We start from the raw sequence: 15693 nt of genomic DNA, 5'->3' as shown, positions 1-15693 counted from the left end.
GAGACCACTGCTGTAGGGAGTCTCTTGCTCTTGCTTTCGAGCAGTAGGGCATGGTGTCCTCCCAAGGTGTTCTGTGAGTCACCCCCAGCAGCTGGCAGCCACCACTGTGCGTGTGGAACATCTGAGCTGGATTTCTACGGGTTCCTTGTCTGCACAGGATGCTGCTACTGGGATGTGGATGGTTTTGGCACTTGTACTTACTTGTGTGGTACATTGAGGTGTGTTGTTGTAAGAGATGACTGTAGGTAGTGTTTGCTGCACGGCCTCAGCTTACAGACAAGTTTTGCAGTATTCTGTAACTTCTTCCTGGTAAATATTTGTTTCAACTTAATGTCAAGTGTTTGATGCTGTGGTGCAGTTTCCTTCTTTGGAGGTGGGAGTAGCCCCACTGGAACTCTTTGACCTGTGTCTGGGTTGTTGAGATGTTAGATAAAAGAGTTGGCTGGACTTCAGAATGATCCCGAGGAAGAGCAGTGCAGCATAAATCTGATTAAGTGATGTACTTTAGGTCAGGTTTGCACCTTCAAAGCTGACCTGCTGGTCACCTACATGCATACTATGTTTCCATCCCTGCTTGGAAGCAATGTCTGATCAAAGGGGGTTGGAGTCAGGTGAAAACCAACAAAAAGAAACTTTCCAAGAATGGTCTAACCAGCTACTTGGGTTACTGCATTTCTCAGTGGCACGACTTCAACGGAATTCATAAGGAACGCTCCCTCCCACCCCCTTGCTTTTTTCACATGTGCTTTTTTGAGCTTCCCTTCCCTTTCCAAGCCATCCATCCTAGGCATGACAGATGCCTGACTTCTGTGTTTGGGGGCAGTTCTCTTAATGAAAGAGGAAGTGTGGTGTCTTTGTGACCAGGTGGCACTGAGTGCCCAGGAAGAGCTTTATGTGCTTTCTGTGCGAGAGTCCAGCTCTGGGCAATAACATCTTCCTCCCATCCCTCATATCTCATTCCTCCTCCCATATCTCATCCCTTCATCCAGCCAAGTGCTGTCTGGTTGTGGGGGAAGACAAGAATCTTTCCTTGCTCTGGGAGGCTCAGAGAAAGACTGCAGAAACATTTTGTGCTAGAAGCAGTATGAGAGCCGATGTTGAGTGGAGGAGATGCAAAAAAGTCTGGGGCCTCCTTTGCTGCTTTAGGGAGTACCTTATGTTTTTGTTAGAATTATCTGTCTAGATCTCTCTCTCCATGCTGCAAGTTGTTCCCTGGCTTTGATGAAAAACACATTTGTGCTGAGATTCACTGATAGTCTCCCTTTTTCCCTGCTTTCTCAGCCACCCTGTCCTGCGTTTCATGCCCCTGGCTGGGCGCCATGTGGAGCTCTGCACATTCAACTGCTTGGCCCTTGTGCTGGTGCCAGGCTCATGTGCTCAGCCCGTGCTGGCTGCACCTCTGGAGCCCTCCCACAGGTGTGTCAGGCACAGGCAAACACAAGGGGACTGTGGCTGTGCTTCTCCCCTGGCACTACACAGACCCAGGGAAGACGGGCCACCATTAGTGACACCCTGGGAAAGCAAAGTCCTGCGGATTTCAGGAGCCATTGCTGCTGTGAGTAGGGACCAAGTTCCTCCTGTAAGGCAGTGCCATAGGGATGGCACAATGGCATCCTTCATAGAGGAAACAAATTCCCATGTGCGTGGAGTTTCTGTGTGCTTAAATACCAGAGGACAGAAAGCTGCCTGCTTCAAGGGGTGGGTGGAGGTGTGGCTCCTATCCACAAGGGATCCATCCAGTTGTCATCTGCAAGCTCTGCTGCCAGACTTGTTTCTGAAGTGCCAACCGTAGGAAGTGAGTGACGTGTTAAGGGACAGGAGATGGGTAGTGCTTTCCAGGCTTTATGTCTGGTTTTCTAATGGAGAAGAAAGGAGACTAAAACCACTGGGAGCTGGAGATATCACATAGGCAGACACTAAAATGGCCTTTATTGGTGTCTCTGAACCCGACTGTGTTTCAAGCTTGGTGTTTACCTCCCTCCAGCAATTGTGTAGATTTGTTTCACTTCTGATCAGTTAATGCCATGCCCATAGCCACACTGATCCATCACTGGGATGCTGCTAGCGTGTGTAAGGGGGGAAGAAAAAGGGAATTCTTTGGCTAGGTTGTACCTGGCACTGTGGAGCTGCAAAATGCATGGCATACTGTGTTTGGGAGCTTACAGCTGGAGGTGGTTGCTAGGCTGTGCCAGTCCTCCATCCCACCAAAGAATTGGTCATTGCAACTAGTTTGAGAGGCACCCCTTTGCTCCTGCCAAGTGTTCTCCATGCTGGATCCTTAAGCAGCGGACATAGTCTTGGGTTTGAGTAGGAGGTACTGCTGAACCTGCTTTCCTTTCCTAAGCATCTGGGGAGATGCTGAGGGAAGAAAATGGGAAGGAGGTTTCAAATGAAGGCTTTATCAGGAAAGTTTCATTAATGTTTTCTGTTTTTATAAATACATATGTAAAACTTTGGGGGGAGAGGAGTGTCTTAATCTCTTTAAATGTCTTTGAATATATCTAGGTGTCCAGAAATGGCTATGCTATGCATTTTGTCTACAATTTATGAAATTATGCTATACATATTGTCTGTGATTCATAAAATTGAATTGTATTTAGGCAATGTCACTTCTCTACCAACATACACGTGGGCTTATTGACAGCAGATATATTTGAAATGCTGCTACAGGGAGATAGTGTTACCGGATGAATCAGTCAGACCTGTGTTTGAAAAACAGAGCAGCGCTTGCTGTTATTCCTCTCTGAACTCAAGCCATGCTGAGAGCTCCCTGCACGAGGATGTGATTCGCTGACGTGCCTTGGCAAAGCACATATTTGACATCTGCTACTGCAAATATTCTGACTTCGGGAACCTGCCTGCTGCTTCAACAATTAACAATATCCAGGACTTTGGGGGATATTGATTCCTGCATATCTGCTGCCTCAGCTGCTCTGCTGCAGCCTGACACTGAGGGCTTTCTTGACAACTTGTGCTGGGTTACACCTGGCTTTCCTCTGGTTGTTTCGGTCTTGGTTTAACCAGTGGAACTGATGATGTGTGGTAGAAGTGATATCAATTTAGCTTTCCTAACACCGTGGCTAGGGAGACTGCAAGCAAGTGGTTTTTATTTACGGAAAAACGTCTGATTATTGTAGCACATTTTTTTCTGCCTCCTTTTCTATCAGAGACAAAATAGTTAACCCTCATTTTGATGTTTCCATTTGTCTTCCATGCCTCAAGTTCCTTTCATAGAAGGGAACTACTTTGATTTTTGCCAAATAAGTTATTGAAGTGCTTGTTACATGATTGTTCTTACAATTTCTCTGGTAGTTACTTGGTTTGATGGGCTCTAGTGGGTGTCCTTTCTAGTACTCTCTTTATTGCCATCAGGACTTGCCTTTTTTTTCCCAGCATCCGATATTTTTTTGATGAACAGTCTTGACATCTGTGTGTCTCTTACATTATAAAATACAGATTTCTTAGTGAAAACTGATTTCTTTTAAATGTAATGCGGGAAGTGTTTTGGTTAACATAGGGTAAATAGTTCAAATAGTGCTTTCTGAACTCAACAGCCAGAATTCCCACCTTAATTGTTTCTTCCAGTGAAGTTGATGTGGTGGAGGACTGCTGTTGAGCTCATGAGCTCTGGGTACGTAGAGAAAAGCAAATCTTGGTAGTGCTGTTGGACTGAAAACCAGGAATGATAGATGGACACTTCTGCAAGTTTATTTCACTTAGTGAAAGGCTAGGTCTTAAGTTAAATTGAATTAGAATCCTCTTCAAGTTGTAAAGTTACTGCATTGTCCTTGAAACAGAAAGACATCATGCCCACCTGCAAAGGGCTGGTGTCAGAGAAATATAATCCTGAGGGGTGGTGTGGCTGCAGCTGGCACACAGTGTATTTATTGTCCTGGGGCCATGGAATACCAATTACATGTCTTGGCATGCAAGGATATTTGCAGAGGCATTAAATGTTGACCTGCCACATGCTGTTAATTTCAGATAAAGAAGCGCTCCCCTTTCATTTTGAAAGATAAACCTTGTAGAGAAACACAGGCTTGGATGGGAGAAAAAAGTGATTTGTTTGATTTGAAGGTGTAATGTTCCATGTAAAGTAAATAGTCATAGATGAGTGATCACATCCTGGTCTTTAAAGTTGGGGTGGAGTAGGGTAGGAGGATTTTTACTGTTAGCTTCAGCATGGGAATGGTTGTGGTAAAGTTGACTGATAACAAAAAACTCACTTGTAAAGTCCTGACACACAGGGTATGGGAGGAAGAGCAGTGAATTTGGGAATTGGTGCTGTTCATGCATGCTAAGATGTGCTTTCTTTCTGTTTCTTCAATGGAACGTGGAACTGGCGACTTTAGAAATGGAAAAGGTTTGTTGCCAGCAGTAGTCTCGAAGTGTCTTGCTAAGCAAGGCTTATGTGGGCATGTGCCCATCTGGAAACAGCTTCTGTGTTGAGTTGCACTCTGAGAGCTCCCATGGTGGCCAGCTAGCTGCATCCAAGTGAGATCATGCTACAAGAGCCCAAGGCTGGCCTGGGGCGTGCAGACACCCCATGCAGATGAGGTCTCCTTTGTGTCCATTATTGTTAACATGGAAAATTCAGGATTTTGTAAAGGAGAAGTGCTGTTCCCACCAGCTGAGAGCTTGGTCCTGTTACAGAGTTCATAAACACGCTGTCCCTCTGAGCAAGTAAGCCACCAAGCAAGGAACAGTATGAGGTGTTCTCCACCATGGCATGCCTTGATAATTATTTTATCCTGTCCTAAGAGTTTAAACTATCCTTCCATCTTGGTGCACCTGCAAAGGACCCTGCAGTAGCCCGTTTCTCCCTTAGCCAGCAGGGTCAGGGACTGGTACTGCTGACCCCAGGTCGATGGTTAGAGCCTGTGGCTTTGCAGAGGGAGAAGACACACTTTTTGGTGTTCACTGCTCTCTTGACAATGTTGGAGTGAGGGGTGATATCGTGATACATGTGTCAAAACTGGAGGTTGTCCCTCTTTGGCTGCCAGTCTCTGAACAAGTAGGCGAAGGAGGACTGTCCCTTTGACAGTCATCACCTATCAGAGCAGCATGGCTGTGCTGTAAACACTCTTCAGTGGATCTCTCTTCCTCTCTTGGTATGTCAGTGTTGAAGCTCTCCTTGCATGTGTGTGTTTGTGTCTGCTTCTGGTCTGGGCCTGAGCACAAGAGCAAACAGAGGCTCCCTTCCTGGGAAAGCTGTGTCTCAGCCCTGTGGGTGCTGCTGGCACCTGTGATGCTTCTCACTGCAGCCATAACTGTTGGCACATCCTCAAGGCACAGGTTGCCTAGTTCAGGTGCCCTGGATTTGTCATACTGGTTAATGTCAGGTGGTTTATTAAAGCTGATTTCAGACTGTGCCCTGGTGTGTGCTGGTCCTGGGCCAGAGCTGTGCAGGCATCTGGGATGGTGGGAGCTGGAGGTGGGAAGCCACAGTAGTGTGGGTCACCTCTTGCCTTGGTTCTTGATGGCTCACGGTGACTGTGGTTCTGCAGGTGCCTGGTGGAACCTTTGCAGGGAGTGAAAGCAAAGCTGCTGCCTCGTAATTAGGGCAGCAAAAACCAACACAGGACCTAAAAAACAGGGGGAATAAAGGGCTGACACAGCTAGAAATGAAGGCTTCTGCCTTATATTAAATACCAGTGTTCGTTGACATGTAAAACCAAAATGAAGCACACACTTAAACTTTCCCCCGTGCCTCCCCCCAAAATCTGGCTCTCCTCTTCTCTTGGAGGATTTTTTTCAGCTGTGACAGCAGCATATTTTCTCTGGCACATGCAGAAATTTTTAATGCAGGCAGGACTAATGGAATGATTTATTTGATTATGAGTGACTTGTATAGCTCCTTAATGCATCGTCTGAAATTTAACCATGTTTCTCACTTAAAATTATTTTTTTCCCTTCCCTTTTCCCTTCTCTATGTAAAATTTCCTCATCACTTTTTTTTTTTTTGTTCTATGTGTTGGCATTGGAAATACTTAAATGTATGGCTGAACAGATGTTTTATTTTCACAGCACAGTGATGTTTTGGAAAAAAAAAAAAACAAACCACCAAAAAGCAAGCCTTCCCTGCTTATATATTTACAAAATCGTGATACACACAGTTGAATTAACTGGCTGGGCTAAATAAGGTATCAGAGAGATCTGAAACTCTGCTGTAGAGGGACAGATCTGAAACTCTGCTCCAGAGGGACAGACCTTTAGCTTGGACAAATGCATCGTCACCTGTCATCTGGTGTGTCAAGCATGTGGAAAGTATAGGTTCTTCATCTGCAAAATGGCATGATTGTAATTTGTTTAATACTGTAAAAGATCTTGATATATATATTTTTCCCAGGACAGGAATAGGGAATTTTAAGAGCAGATGTGGTTTTGAGGTTACTTTTTGAATTCAGATTTTTTTCTCTTCTTCAGTTTCTTTGAGTATGTTATTTTATTTTGAACAGAGCAATTCCTGCCCTACACCTCCATGTCTTCCCTCTTTTCCACACACTTTTATGGAAACTAATTCAGCCTCTGCTACCAGCCACTGCTCTTTTCAGAGGTGCTTTACAGAGGGTGCTGGATGAAGGAAAGGGTTAGCACTAAGAATGTACAAAAACAATGTAAAGGTGTAGTTGAAGTATAAAATGTTCATATAGGAGAGCATAAAAACATTAAAAAATACACCAGCAAAAGCTAGGGGCAAAATTTTCTTCTTGTTCAGGCATGGCACAGTTGTGGGTACAGATGGAAATGCATAAATGAAGGAAATGTGGAAAAAAATGTAAGTGCTCTAAGTTTAAATATGAAATCATTATCACGTTATCTAAAAAAAGGTTGAGGAACAACTTGCTAAAGTAAAAAGCTTTTGTGCATAGATCAGACACATGGAAACTGCATGTAAATGATGCTGATGTATGAATGGCAGGACCAAGGAGAGGTGCAGTAAACCAGGTAGATGTGATTGCTGCATATGCCCATCCCCAGGGGTATCTCAAATCATTGCTTAAATTAAAGGTTTTATTGGACGTGATTGCATTTCAGAAAGACTCTGGTGGGATTCATTTCTTCAGACCAGTAATCATAATAACTAACACCTGTAAAATATTTTAAGAATTAATGAAGAGGTCTCATCTGTTTGCAGAAGTTGCATTTCAAATCTGTCTGCCTGTTTCCTCTTCTCTCATTTTCAGAAGTTGGTGAGCATGGAGAGAGGGAAACCTTGAATTTTCAAGGTTTTGGTGTGATTGCTCACCAAGAGCCTCAGTAAAAAACCACTATAAGCTGTTGTGGGATGAGAAAGTCCCTGTCCTTGATTAGTGACTGCCTTAGAAGGTTGGAAAGCAAGTGGTCAGTTTTCACAACATCACAGAAGTCCCCAAGAGATTTTCTCTGAGATCCCCACTGTTGAGCAGTGGTAATGGATCTGCAGAGGAAAGGAGGGAAGGGTAGGAATACAGGTTTGGCTGATTTTGTCTCCTTGAGGCTGCTGGGACCGGGCAAAACACGGAGCAGCTGCAGAGGGGTCTTGATCCTGGGTGGCTGGGCAGCACAGCAGCAAAGGAAGCCTGTGCCAGCAGGGATAAGATAATGCTCTTTAGTTGTGTTTACTCCTCCCCTCTATCCTGCACCAGGGACAACTCTGCGCTTCACTGCTGCTTGCAAAATAGCCTGAAGTCATTGCCAACAGCGACAGCATAGAGACCAGGGCTCAGGAGTTGTCAGGAAGGGAAATGGAAGGGGAGGAAGTTTCCAAGGGAGAACAAAGCAGCCCTGTTGTTATGTTGTGGCTGGACCATGTGGTCCAGAGAGCATGTCCAGCGGGGGTGTCCCGGTGTCCCTGCCTTGAGGGATGGTCATGTCCTGCTAGTTCTGCTGGGGAAGTTGACCGAGAGAGTCCAAGGTATGGAAAAACTGCTGTTCAAGGAGGGATTGGAACAGGTGGGATTCAGTCTGAAAAAGCCATGAGTGGGCAATGGAGGGTGTTAGCAGAGGTGGTGCAGCCATGAAAGATGTGTGGAAAATGAAGGCAGGAGTTTCCCGTCAGTGGGATTGGGTTTTCTGGTGTGAGGTGGAGAGAAGAGGGGTTGTGTCTGCACTTTGTGCCATTGCAGAGGTCATTGCCTCGGGCTGTTTGGGAAATATGAGTGCTTTCAAGAACTAATTAAACAAATGTGCAGAGGATGGGCATTGGTACAGCTGATGACACAACTTTTGGGAAGCTGTGCGTATTTACTGGAAGAGAAATATATTCATACCTTTATTCCATAGTCGGTTTCTCTGTGTGTCTGCTGTTGGACACAATAGGAGATAGGTAAGGCTTGATAAACCTTTTGTTTATGAGATAAAGACAGTTCTGTTAGCATTTTTAGGGTAAATCTGCTGTGAAATGGGGATTGCCGAGTGTTCTCTGCTGTGACATTGCTGCATCAGGCTCTGGGTTTCAAAAAGGCAGCAATTTGTTTAAGGTTTTTTATAGGTTTGGGGAATTTTTTTTGTCCTTTCTTTCCTTGTACTCATAGTTGACACTTTGTGCTTTGTGTAGGTGATAAGCTTCCATCACCTCCATAAAAGCACCTTTGTACTGACTGCTGCCATAAACAACTGCACACAAGTGGCTTATCTAAAGGTGTGGAAAGAGAGCACCACTTGCGGGCTATTCTGCTTTGTCTGGAAGAGCAGGTGCCTTCCCTCTCCACAGAAGACGTTTAGTGGTGGAATGCTTGAAAGGGACCTGACGTTAGAGCACTGCTTGTGCCAATAAAATAAAACTATATCATGTGAAGTAGTAGTAATAATTAAACTGAATCCACAGGGAACAGAAGGAAATGTTGTGGCTCTGCTGTGTACTTGCTTGAAGAACCTCCTTTGCCAGCTTGCACATCAAAGCAAACAATATGTCAAAGTTCACGTTGCAGCAGCACACAGTCATCAGAGGCAGGGATCATCCTGTACAGAGTGACTCAAAGGTGAGCTTTCCAGGTTCCTCTGTGTGGCCCAGGAAGGAGAGGAGATATTGGGACTTGGGCATCCTGTCCTGTGCAGCCATGGGAGGAGTGTCCCAGCAGGAACTTGCAGTGAGCTGTGAGGTTGTTTCACTGCGATGAACCTGCCACCTTTCTAGATGATTCTAATGTAGGAAGCCAAAGCTGATGGTTGCTGAGTTGTGCTTGCTGTCACCTCCACCTGGAAACCCGTCGAGAGAGGTTTGTGAAGTCCAAAGCAGGGCAGAGCCCTCCAGGGCGTGGAGCAGAGAGCTCCACTCTGCAGGGTGGTAGGCACCTGAGCACCTCCTACAGTGTTGATGCTCTGTCCTGCCTGCACAGAAGCTCTGGGTTGAGTTTCCTGGAAGCCTCACCAAATACAGGCTGGGGGCTGCATGAGGGAGGCATCTCTGGGTCTTGTACTAAGCTGACACTGGACAGCTCTATTTCCGTGTGTGTCTCATTGGGAAACGTTGCTGTGTGCATGTAGTTTGCCTGCAGAGCTTCTGACAGCATGAGGGTGATTCAGTGGTGCTTTCCCTATTAGCCAATGGCTTTTGCAGTCCCTGCCTTTGTGTGCCTTCTGTTCTGGATGGCACCGGGCAGACCCCGAGTGAGCTGGCCCTCCAGGGTCCCCAACTGTGGAGGGCATGGCGGCGGGAGGCACGGCTGAGAGTGTCTTGCAGAGCCCATGGCAGGAGAGGAACCACAAGCAGTGTGGAGAACCTCATGCTAAGTCCTTGCAGAAGAGAGCACAAGGATGTCCTGCATCCCCTCCTGATTCCCCCCTTCCCCAGACTGCTGGACCTCTGCATCTGAAACATACTGGCCAAAAAGGCTTCAGCGTGCCTTTCTAGCACATTTGTACTCAGACAAATGAGGAGTTATACAGCGTGTCAGGGCAGCAGAAATAACTTCAACAAAAGCTAGAATTACTTATGTTTCTTGGATCTTTTTGTTGTTGTTGTTTAAGAACTGGAGGTAGAACAATGTTTGCTTTTTCATTGTGGAGTGCTCTATAAAAAAAAAAAATTGAGTTCCTTAATAAAGTTAAAATATAAATAGTCAGCATTAGGATGCTTTAATAATTTAGTATTTAGTCTGTGAAGGGTAGTGTTTGTGATTTAGCTTATGTGGCATTGTACTGACTCAGAGTTCCTGCAAAAGCAAGCTACTTCTTGTTTTCTGTAATACTTGAAATCTTCCTTTCTCTTGCTGCATTTCCTTGGTAGTAAAGTCTAAAATAGATTTATCTATTTTGTGAAGACTTATGGATTAAGATACATGTTATAAAGCAACTTTCATACGTCTTGCTCCAGAAAAGCGGGGTCTTCTCTGCAAGAGTGCATGAATTGCTCAAAAATAGGCAGTAGAATGTTCCTCTGGGAAGAGTTAGCTTTATCTTTCTTTTCCCCTGTTCACTGCATTAATCAAGTTATTTCCTTCAATGTATTATGGGTGTATCCACTGCTCAGAGTCTTTTCCACGGGAGAAGGCTGTTGGTCTGGTTGGGACCATAGAACTGGCAGTCTGTGAACTGGTTCCTGCTTTAGCTGAGAGCAGGATGTCCATTTTGAGTGGACAAAAGGCTTATGTGGTGTTAATGTGTTTGCTGCTGGCCCTTCCAGGCCTTGGTAAGAGCTTTTTTTGGGACCACAGGGCTTATCTGAGGAAACACTTGCTCACCCCTAGAAATTTGAGGCTCTTCCTTAACAGGTTTTCTTTTTTTCCTCTTTTTCTGCAGGTGTTTCTTGAACTCTTCAGTGCACCACAGAACTGTTGTGTTTTGGGATATTCTGCTTAAGCCTTCAGAAGAAAATCTGCCAAGAGCCAAAAATGACTTGAGTTGGAGAGCTGATGCTTTTTCCACGGGTACTGTGGTGGTAGCTCAGTAACATCTCAACAGCACCGTGTAGCATTGTTTGCTTTCAGCAGGTTGCTCAGTGAGGAAGTTGCCGCCCTTGCCTCTCTGGGATGGCAGTGGTGACCTGCGTGTGTTTGTCTCCTGAGGACCTTGTGCCTCTGTGCTGCTCCCATGTTTTTGGATGCATGCTGGAGGCAGCCACATAGGGAAATGAGCACCTGCTCTCCTGCCTTCTCTGGTCCTGTGTGCTGCTCATGAGGTGTTTATGCCTGCCTGGGTTGAGCTACCTTTTGGGCAGTCCTCCTGTTGGATTCCCCCTTTTATGGTGGGAGCTGGAGGTGTCTGCTAGAGTGAGGCAACACAGAAGAGGAAAGACAGTGCTGTACAACAAAGTCTGGTTCTGCTTCCTCCAGAAGTAACTTTGCTGGAGTAATGTTTATCAAAGCGCGTTTATGAGCCCAAACATGCCTCAAACCTTACTGGGGCTTCATTGGCTCCCATCAGCTGTTTAGTAAGGTTTGATGTTGGGAAGTGCACTCAGCCCACCAGAGGCTTGCAGCAGTTCCCTGTGAAGTTACCAAATGTGTCAGTACCAGGCTGGTGAAGCTCCTGGGGCTCATGAACTCACAGACTTTTTTTTTTTTTCCCCAGTTATATGCTTTATTATGTGTTTATTAGCGTTCAAGCTTATGGTCGAGTAAAAAACTAATTTCTGGAAATTCATTTGGTGTAATTTGGATATTGATTGGCAGGGATGAAAGATGAAGGAAGGCAAAGTGGAGACTTACCTCATTGCTAGTATAATACTGGTGGTGTTAATGTTGGCTGTCGCTTGTGGTAGGGAATAGAAAAAAGGTTTGAGTGGCAGTGGCCTCAGATCACCATTACGTAGCATGTGATGGCTGATAGCCAGCTCAGGTCTTTCTTTTTGGTGTTTGAGGTGGTGGACTTTGAAATGAGATCTTTAAACAGCTTGAAATTTTAGAATTACTATGTTGTCCCTCTCCCCTCCTGTTGCTTGCACACTGATATTTATGACTTTATATATATGCAGCCCTGACTGAGCTGCGTTCCTTTTTGCAGGACCAGCTTCCAGTGGACCATTTGGATGCACCGTACACTATGGTTCACATCAATGTGTTGAAAAAATTAATGTGTGTTCTTGTGGTGATACTGGTAGCACTGACAGTTTGCCTGTGGAGAGAGACAAGAAGAAGCTACTACAATCCTTTCAGGATTGAGAACGATGATTTGCAGGGTCACAGGAGTTCAGAAAAATGGAACACTGTTAAATCACAAGGCCTCTTCCGTGAAGCAGCCAGTGAGTTGGGTCAGGTATCCAAAACATGGCTTGGTACCCAAAACAAACCAAAAGGCAGCATCTCTGAAACAGCGGAAAAGTCCAAGAAAGCAGCAGCCTCTGTGAAGGTATGGGATAAGGACAGTTCATCCAAAAATCTCATACCCAGGCTGCAGAAGGTCAGAAAAAACTACCTGGCCATGAACAAGTACAATGTGACTTACAGTGGGAAGAGGAACACTGCTAAACTCAGCCCGGAGAAGCTGCTGTGCCAGCTGCGGGACAGGGTCAACGTGACCATGATACAGGGGTCAGATGGTCCTTTTGGTACCTCTGAATGGCAGCAATACCTACCAGGGAAGAGCCTCAGTGAAACAGTGGGCCACCTGGGTCGCTGTGCTGTCGTGTCCTCAGCTGGGTCTCTGAAATCATCTCATCTGGGACAAGAGATAGGTTGGTATCTTTCTGTTAGCATAAAGCCAAATATCGTTGTTTTATAACTTATGCTGAATAGAAGTAAGCTACTGTCATGCTCTTACCAATAAATCTCTGTTGTGGTCAAAAGATGTTTAGAATAAGTTGAAATATTGTCCTTCAACTTCTTCTAAAGTCAGTTAACATTTCAGCCTAGGAGATGGGAATAATAGGTAGTTCTATTCTAGCTAGTCCTTTCAATTTTCATGATTGTGTTGGCATGACTAGAGGGTAGCACTAGTACTGGATACCAGAGAGAGGTCTTGGTTCCACAAATGTTAGTTTTTTGAGAAGATTTGGAGTGGGTTGAGTAATGCTCATTGAACAGTCAATGGTCAGAAAAACTTTCATCGAGAAAAATTTTGTCAGAGAAGAAATAAAAGAAAACACCAAAGGGGAAAAAAAACCACTGGACACAGCCCTGAGCAGTGTGTGTTGAGCAGAGGGGCTGGGTACAGACAGTCTTCAGAGGTCACTTCCAACCTTAAGGATGCTATAATTCTGCTCAAGGCTTTACAAAGGTGGCACTACTGTATTCTGAGCCATAAGACAGTGGCTGAATTTGAATGGCCCAGAAGACTTTACAGGGCTTTGTTTTATCTCTTTAGGCAAAGTTTGGTGACGCTTTGCAGTCTTATCTGATCATATTTATCTGAAGTTAATGCATTAATAAAGGCTGAATCATTAGTCTTGTACTGTGGATTATAAAGAAGCATGTTTTGATACCAAAGCATTTTGAGTCTTTACAAAAGCAGCATGAAGGGGAAACCAGGTCTTCAGCCTTCACCTTGGGGTATTGTGCCTGCAGTTCCCTAAGCTTGCTTCGTTATTTTTTGTTTGAAGCTCAGTTAGGATTCTCACTTTGCAGAACTGTAGCTTCACTGAAGGAGAAGTTTTAAAGCCTGGGAGTTTTCTCTCAAGTGGAAATTGTTTGCAGGCTTTGGTGTATTCATAAGTTTTCTGTTGAATCGGATTCCTTTGGCCTGCACTAAGCTGAAAGTAGTCTTCATCTTCTGAAACAAGTAGGTGGGTAGATTTTAATGCATTTTTCACAGACAACTTGGCAATCATAGTCTCTGGATGCTCATGCGAGAGACAGTGTTTTGTTCTGGTACTTGCTCAGAAGTTCTCCCTCAAACTTGTCTGTGCTCCAAGGAGCAGGTGGAAAGGAGCTAGAGGGAAGCTGGACAGCTGGAAATGTGTTAAAATGCTAATAAAAATGCAATGAAAAATAGCATTGCCTCCTGGTTCAGGTTGCAGGTGGGAGTTGGTTGATGTAATTGTTTCTGCCTGCGTTTGAGGCTATGCGAGTCAAGGCGTGGGAAGCCAATTCTGACTTTTCCTTTGAGTACCAGTCTTGGTTTTTTTGGGTGCCTCTTGGAGCTAAAGGTTTGCTCAGAAGTGACTTTCTGTTGAACACCCTCCCCAGCACATCTGGCTTGTGTCCAAAGGTGTCTCTATTAGGCTCCAGGATACTGATAGAACTGCTTGCTCCCCTGTGGGGAGACCCTCTGAGGATGTGAGTGTGATGTTTATGGAGTGTTGAGGCGCAGTCAATACAGTGCTGGATTCAGTGCCAGAGCAGCCAAGTGCTCTGGCTGTGGCACAGCTGAGCGGATGTCAGACGTGCAAAGCCATTTCATTGTTTCTACAGCCTGTCCCTGAGCCTGAATCAGAGCTGAAGCACTGGCTTGTTCCAGATCACAAGGAATGGATGCTGGGGAGGTCACTGAGTAGTGCTTGAGGCAAATCCATTAACCCTTGCTGGTGTTCCTGCCTTGTGTTCCTCACGCCTGGGTCACCTTTGTGCTTGGTCGTCTCTGCAAGGGCTTCTGCAGAGTTTGGGGCACTTGCAGCTTTGAGCTGGTCAGGGTGAATGTTAAGGATTCAGGAGCATTCAGAGTATTTATGTAAGGTTTTTTCACAGTTTTGGCTGGATTTATTTCCATGTAGGAAAAGTCATGGGTTTGTAGGAGGAAGTTGTCGAAAAGGTACTAAATCTTACAGGCTTAAAATTAAGCATTTGCGTAGATGAGCACAATGGATTGCTGAGTTATTATTCCAGGAAATATGTGTTCTGTGTAAGCACATTAAGATATCAAATGAGCAATTAGTCACTGTAAGGAAGGCTGGCAGAGCAGAACAGGGAGAAGCTTGTAAACAACTGGCTTGTATCTTACTGGGCTCTTGGTGTTACTGGAGGTTATAAGATGCCACTGAAAAATCTGATATGAGAGATACCAAATGTAGCACAACCACCTGGAGACAGCCAGCTACTCTGCCTGAGCTGTCACCAAACACCCTTTTAAAATGTGAACTCGGGGCAGAAATAATGCTTAGTGTCTGGCTGAAGTTATAGGGGGAAATTAGAACCTGTATTGCATTGATGCAAGGTAGGACATGGAGTTATGGGTCTGTCGTGGTAACTACAGAGGCACTTCTCAGCATGGATATGTTTTTTTCCTGAAACATCACCTTTCACAGTTTTGGGTGTTGCTTTGGAAGGGCTCTTAAAGATCCACTTCCTGAGAATAAAGAAGCTGAGAAACTAGTCTTTGCTGACAGTAATTGCTGATCCTCCAGCATTGCTTATGAAAACACCCCTATTTTCAAGAAAATGATCTCAAAAAGACCTGGTTCTGGACCAGGCAAGCCCTTCTGCCCTGCCTGGGAACTTGGCAATTCCCCAGGGACCCTGACTGCAGGTGCTGTGAGCTGTGGTCATGTGGCCTCAGTGTGAAGGCAGGGGAGTTGGTCCTGCTTCTCTAATGTGAAAGATTTCCTATCCAAATCCAGCCACGAGGCATGGAGAAGTCAGGGTGATGGGCAGGAGCACCCTCCATGCCACAGCAGCCTGGCTCTGTGGTGTTACAGCAGCTGTGCCAAGGCAGAGGAGGGTGCTGAAGGAATGCTGTGCTATCTTAAGAGATGATGCCAGCAGAGGAAAATGCAGTGAATCCCAAGGCGTGTAACAAGCTATGCCTGTTTAAATGCACAGCAGTGGATTTATTTCTGTATAGTGGGAGGTGTGCTGGCAAGCTAAGGTCAGCTTCACTTTCCACTGTGGCTATTATACA

General features: G+C 45.2%; 1 protein-coding gene across 5 annotated transcripts in view; it reads left to right on the top strand.

The window, feature by feature from the left end:
* ST6GAL1 (ST6 beta-galactoside alpha-2,6-sialyltransferase 1) overlaps positions 1-15693 on the top strand; it is a 41568-nt gene that overhangs the window by 15169 nt on the left and 10706 nt on the right. For 2 of the 5 annotated variants that reach the window (XM_017835122.1, XM_017835125.1), the window contains 2 exons: positions 10723-10850; positions 11926-12595. In XM_017835122.1, coding sequence (XP_017690611.1) covers positions 10836-10850; positions 11926-12595 — 685 coding nt within the window. In that variant the 5' untranslated portion in view covers positions 10723-10835. The other 3 variants (XM_017835124.1, XM_017835121.1, XM_017835123.1) reach the window with 3 other exon arrangements.

This window comes from Lepidothrix coronata, unplaced genomic scaffold (genome assembly GCF_001604755.1).
Source record: "Lepidothrix coronata isolate B3197 unplaced genomic scaffold, Lepidothrix_coronata-1.0 Scaffold248, whole genome shotgun sequence".
NCBI classification, from domain to species: domain Eukaryota; kingdom Metazoa; phylum Chordata; class Aves; order Passeriformes; family Pipridae; genus Lepidothrix; species Lepidothrix coronata.
The sequence above is the reverse complement of the archived record's forward strand: the minus strand, read 5'-3'. Positions and strand labels throughout refer to the sequence as shown.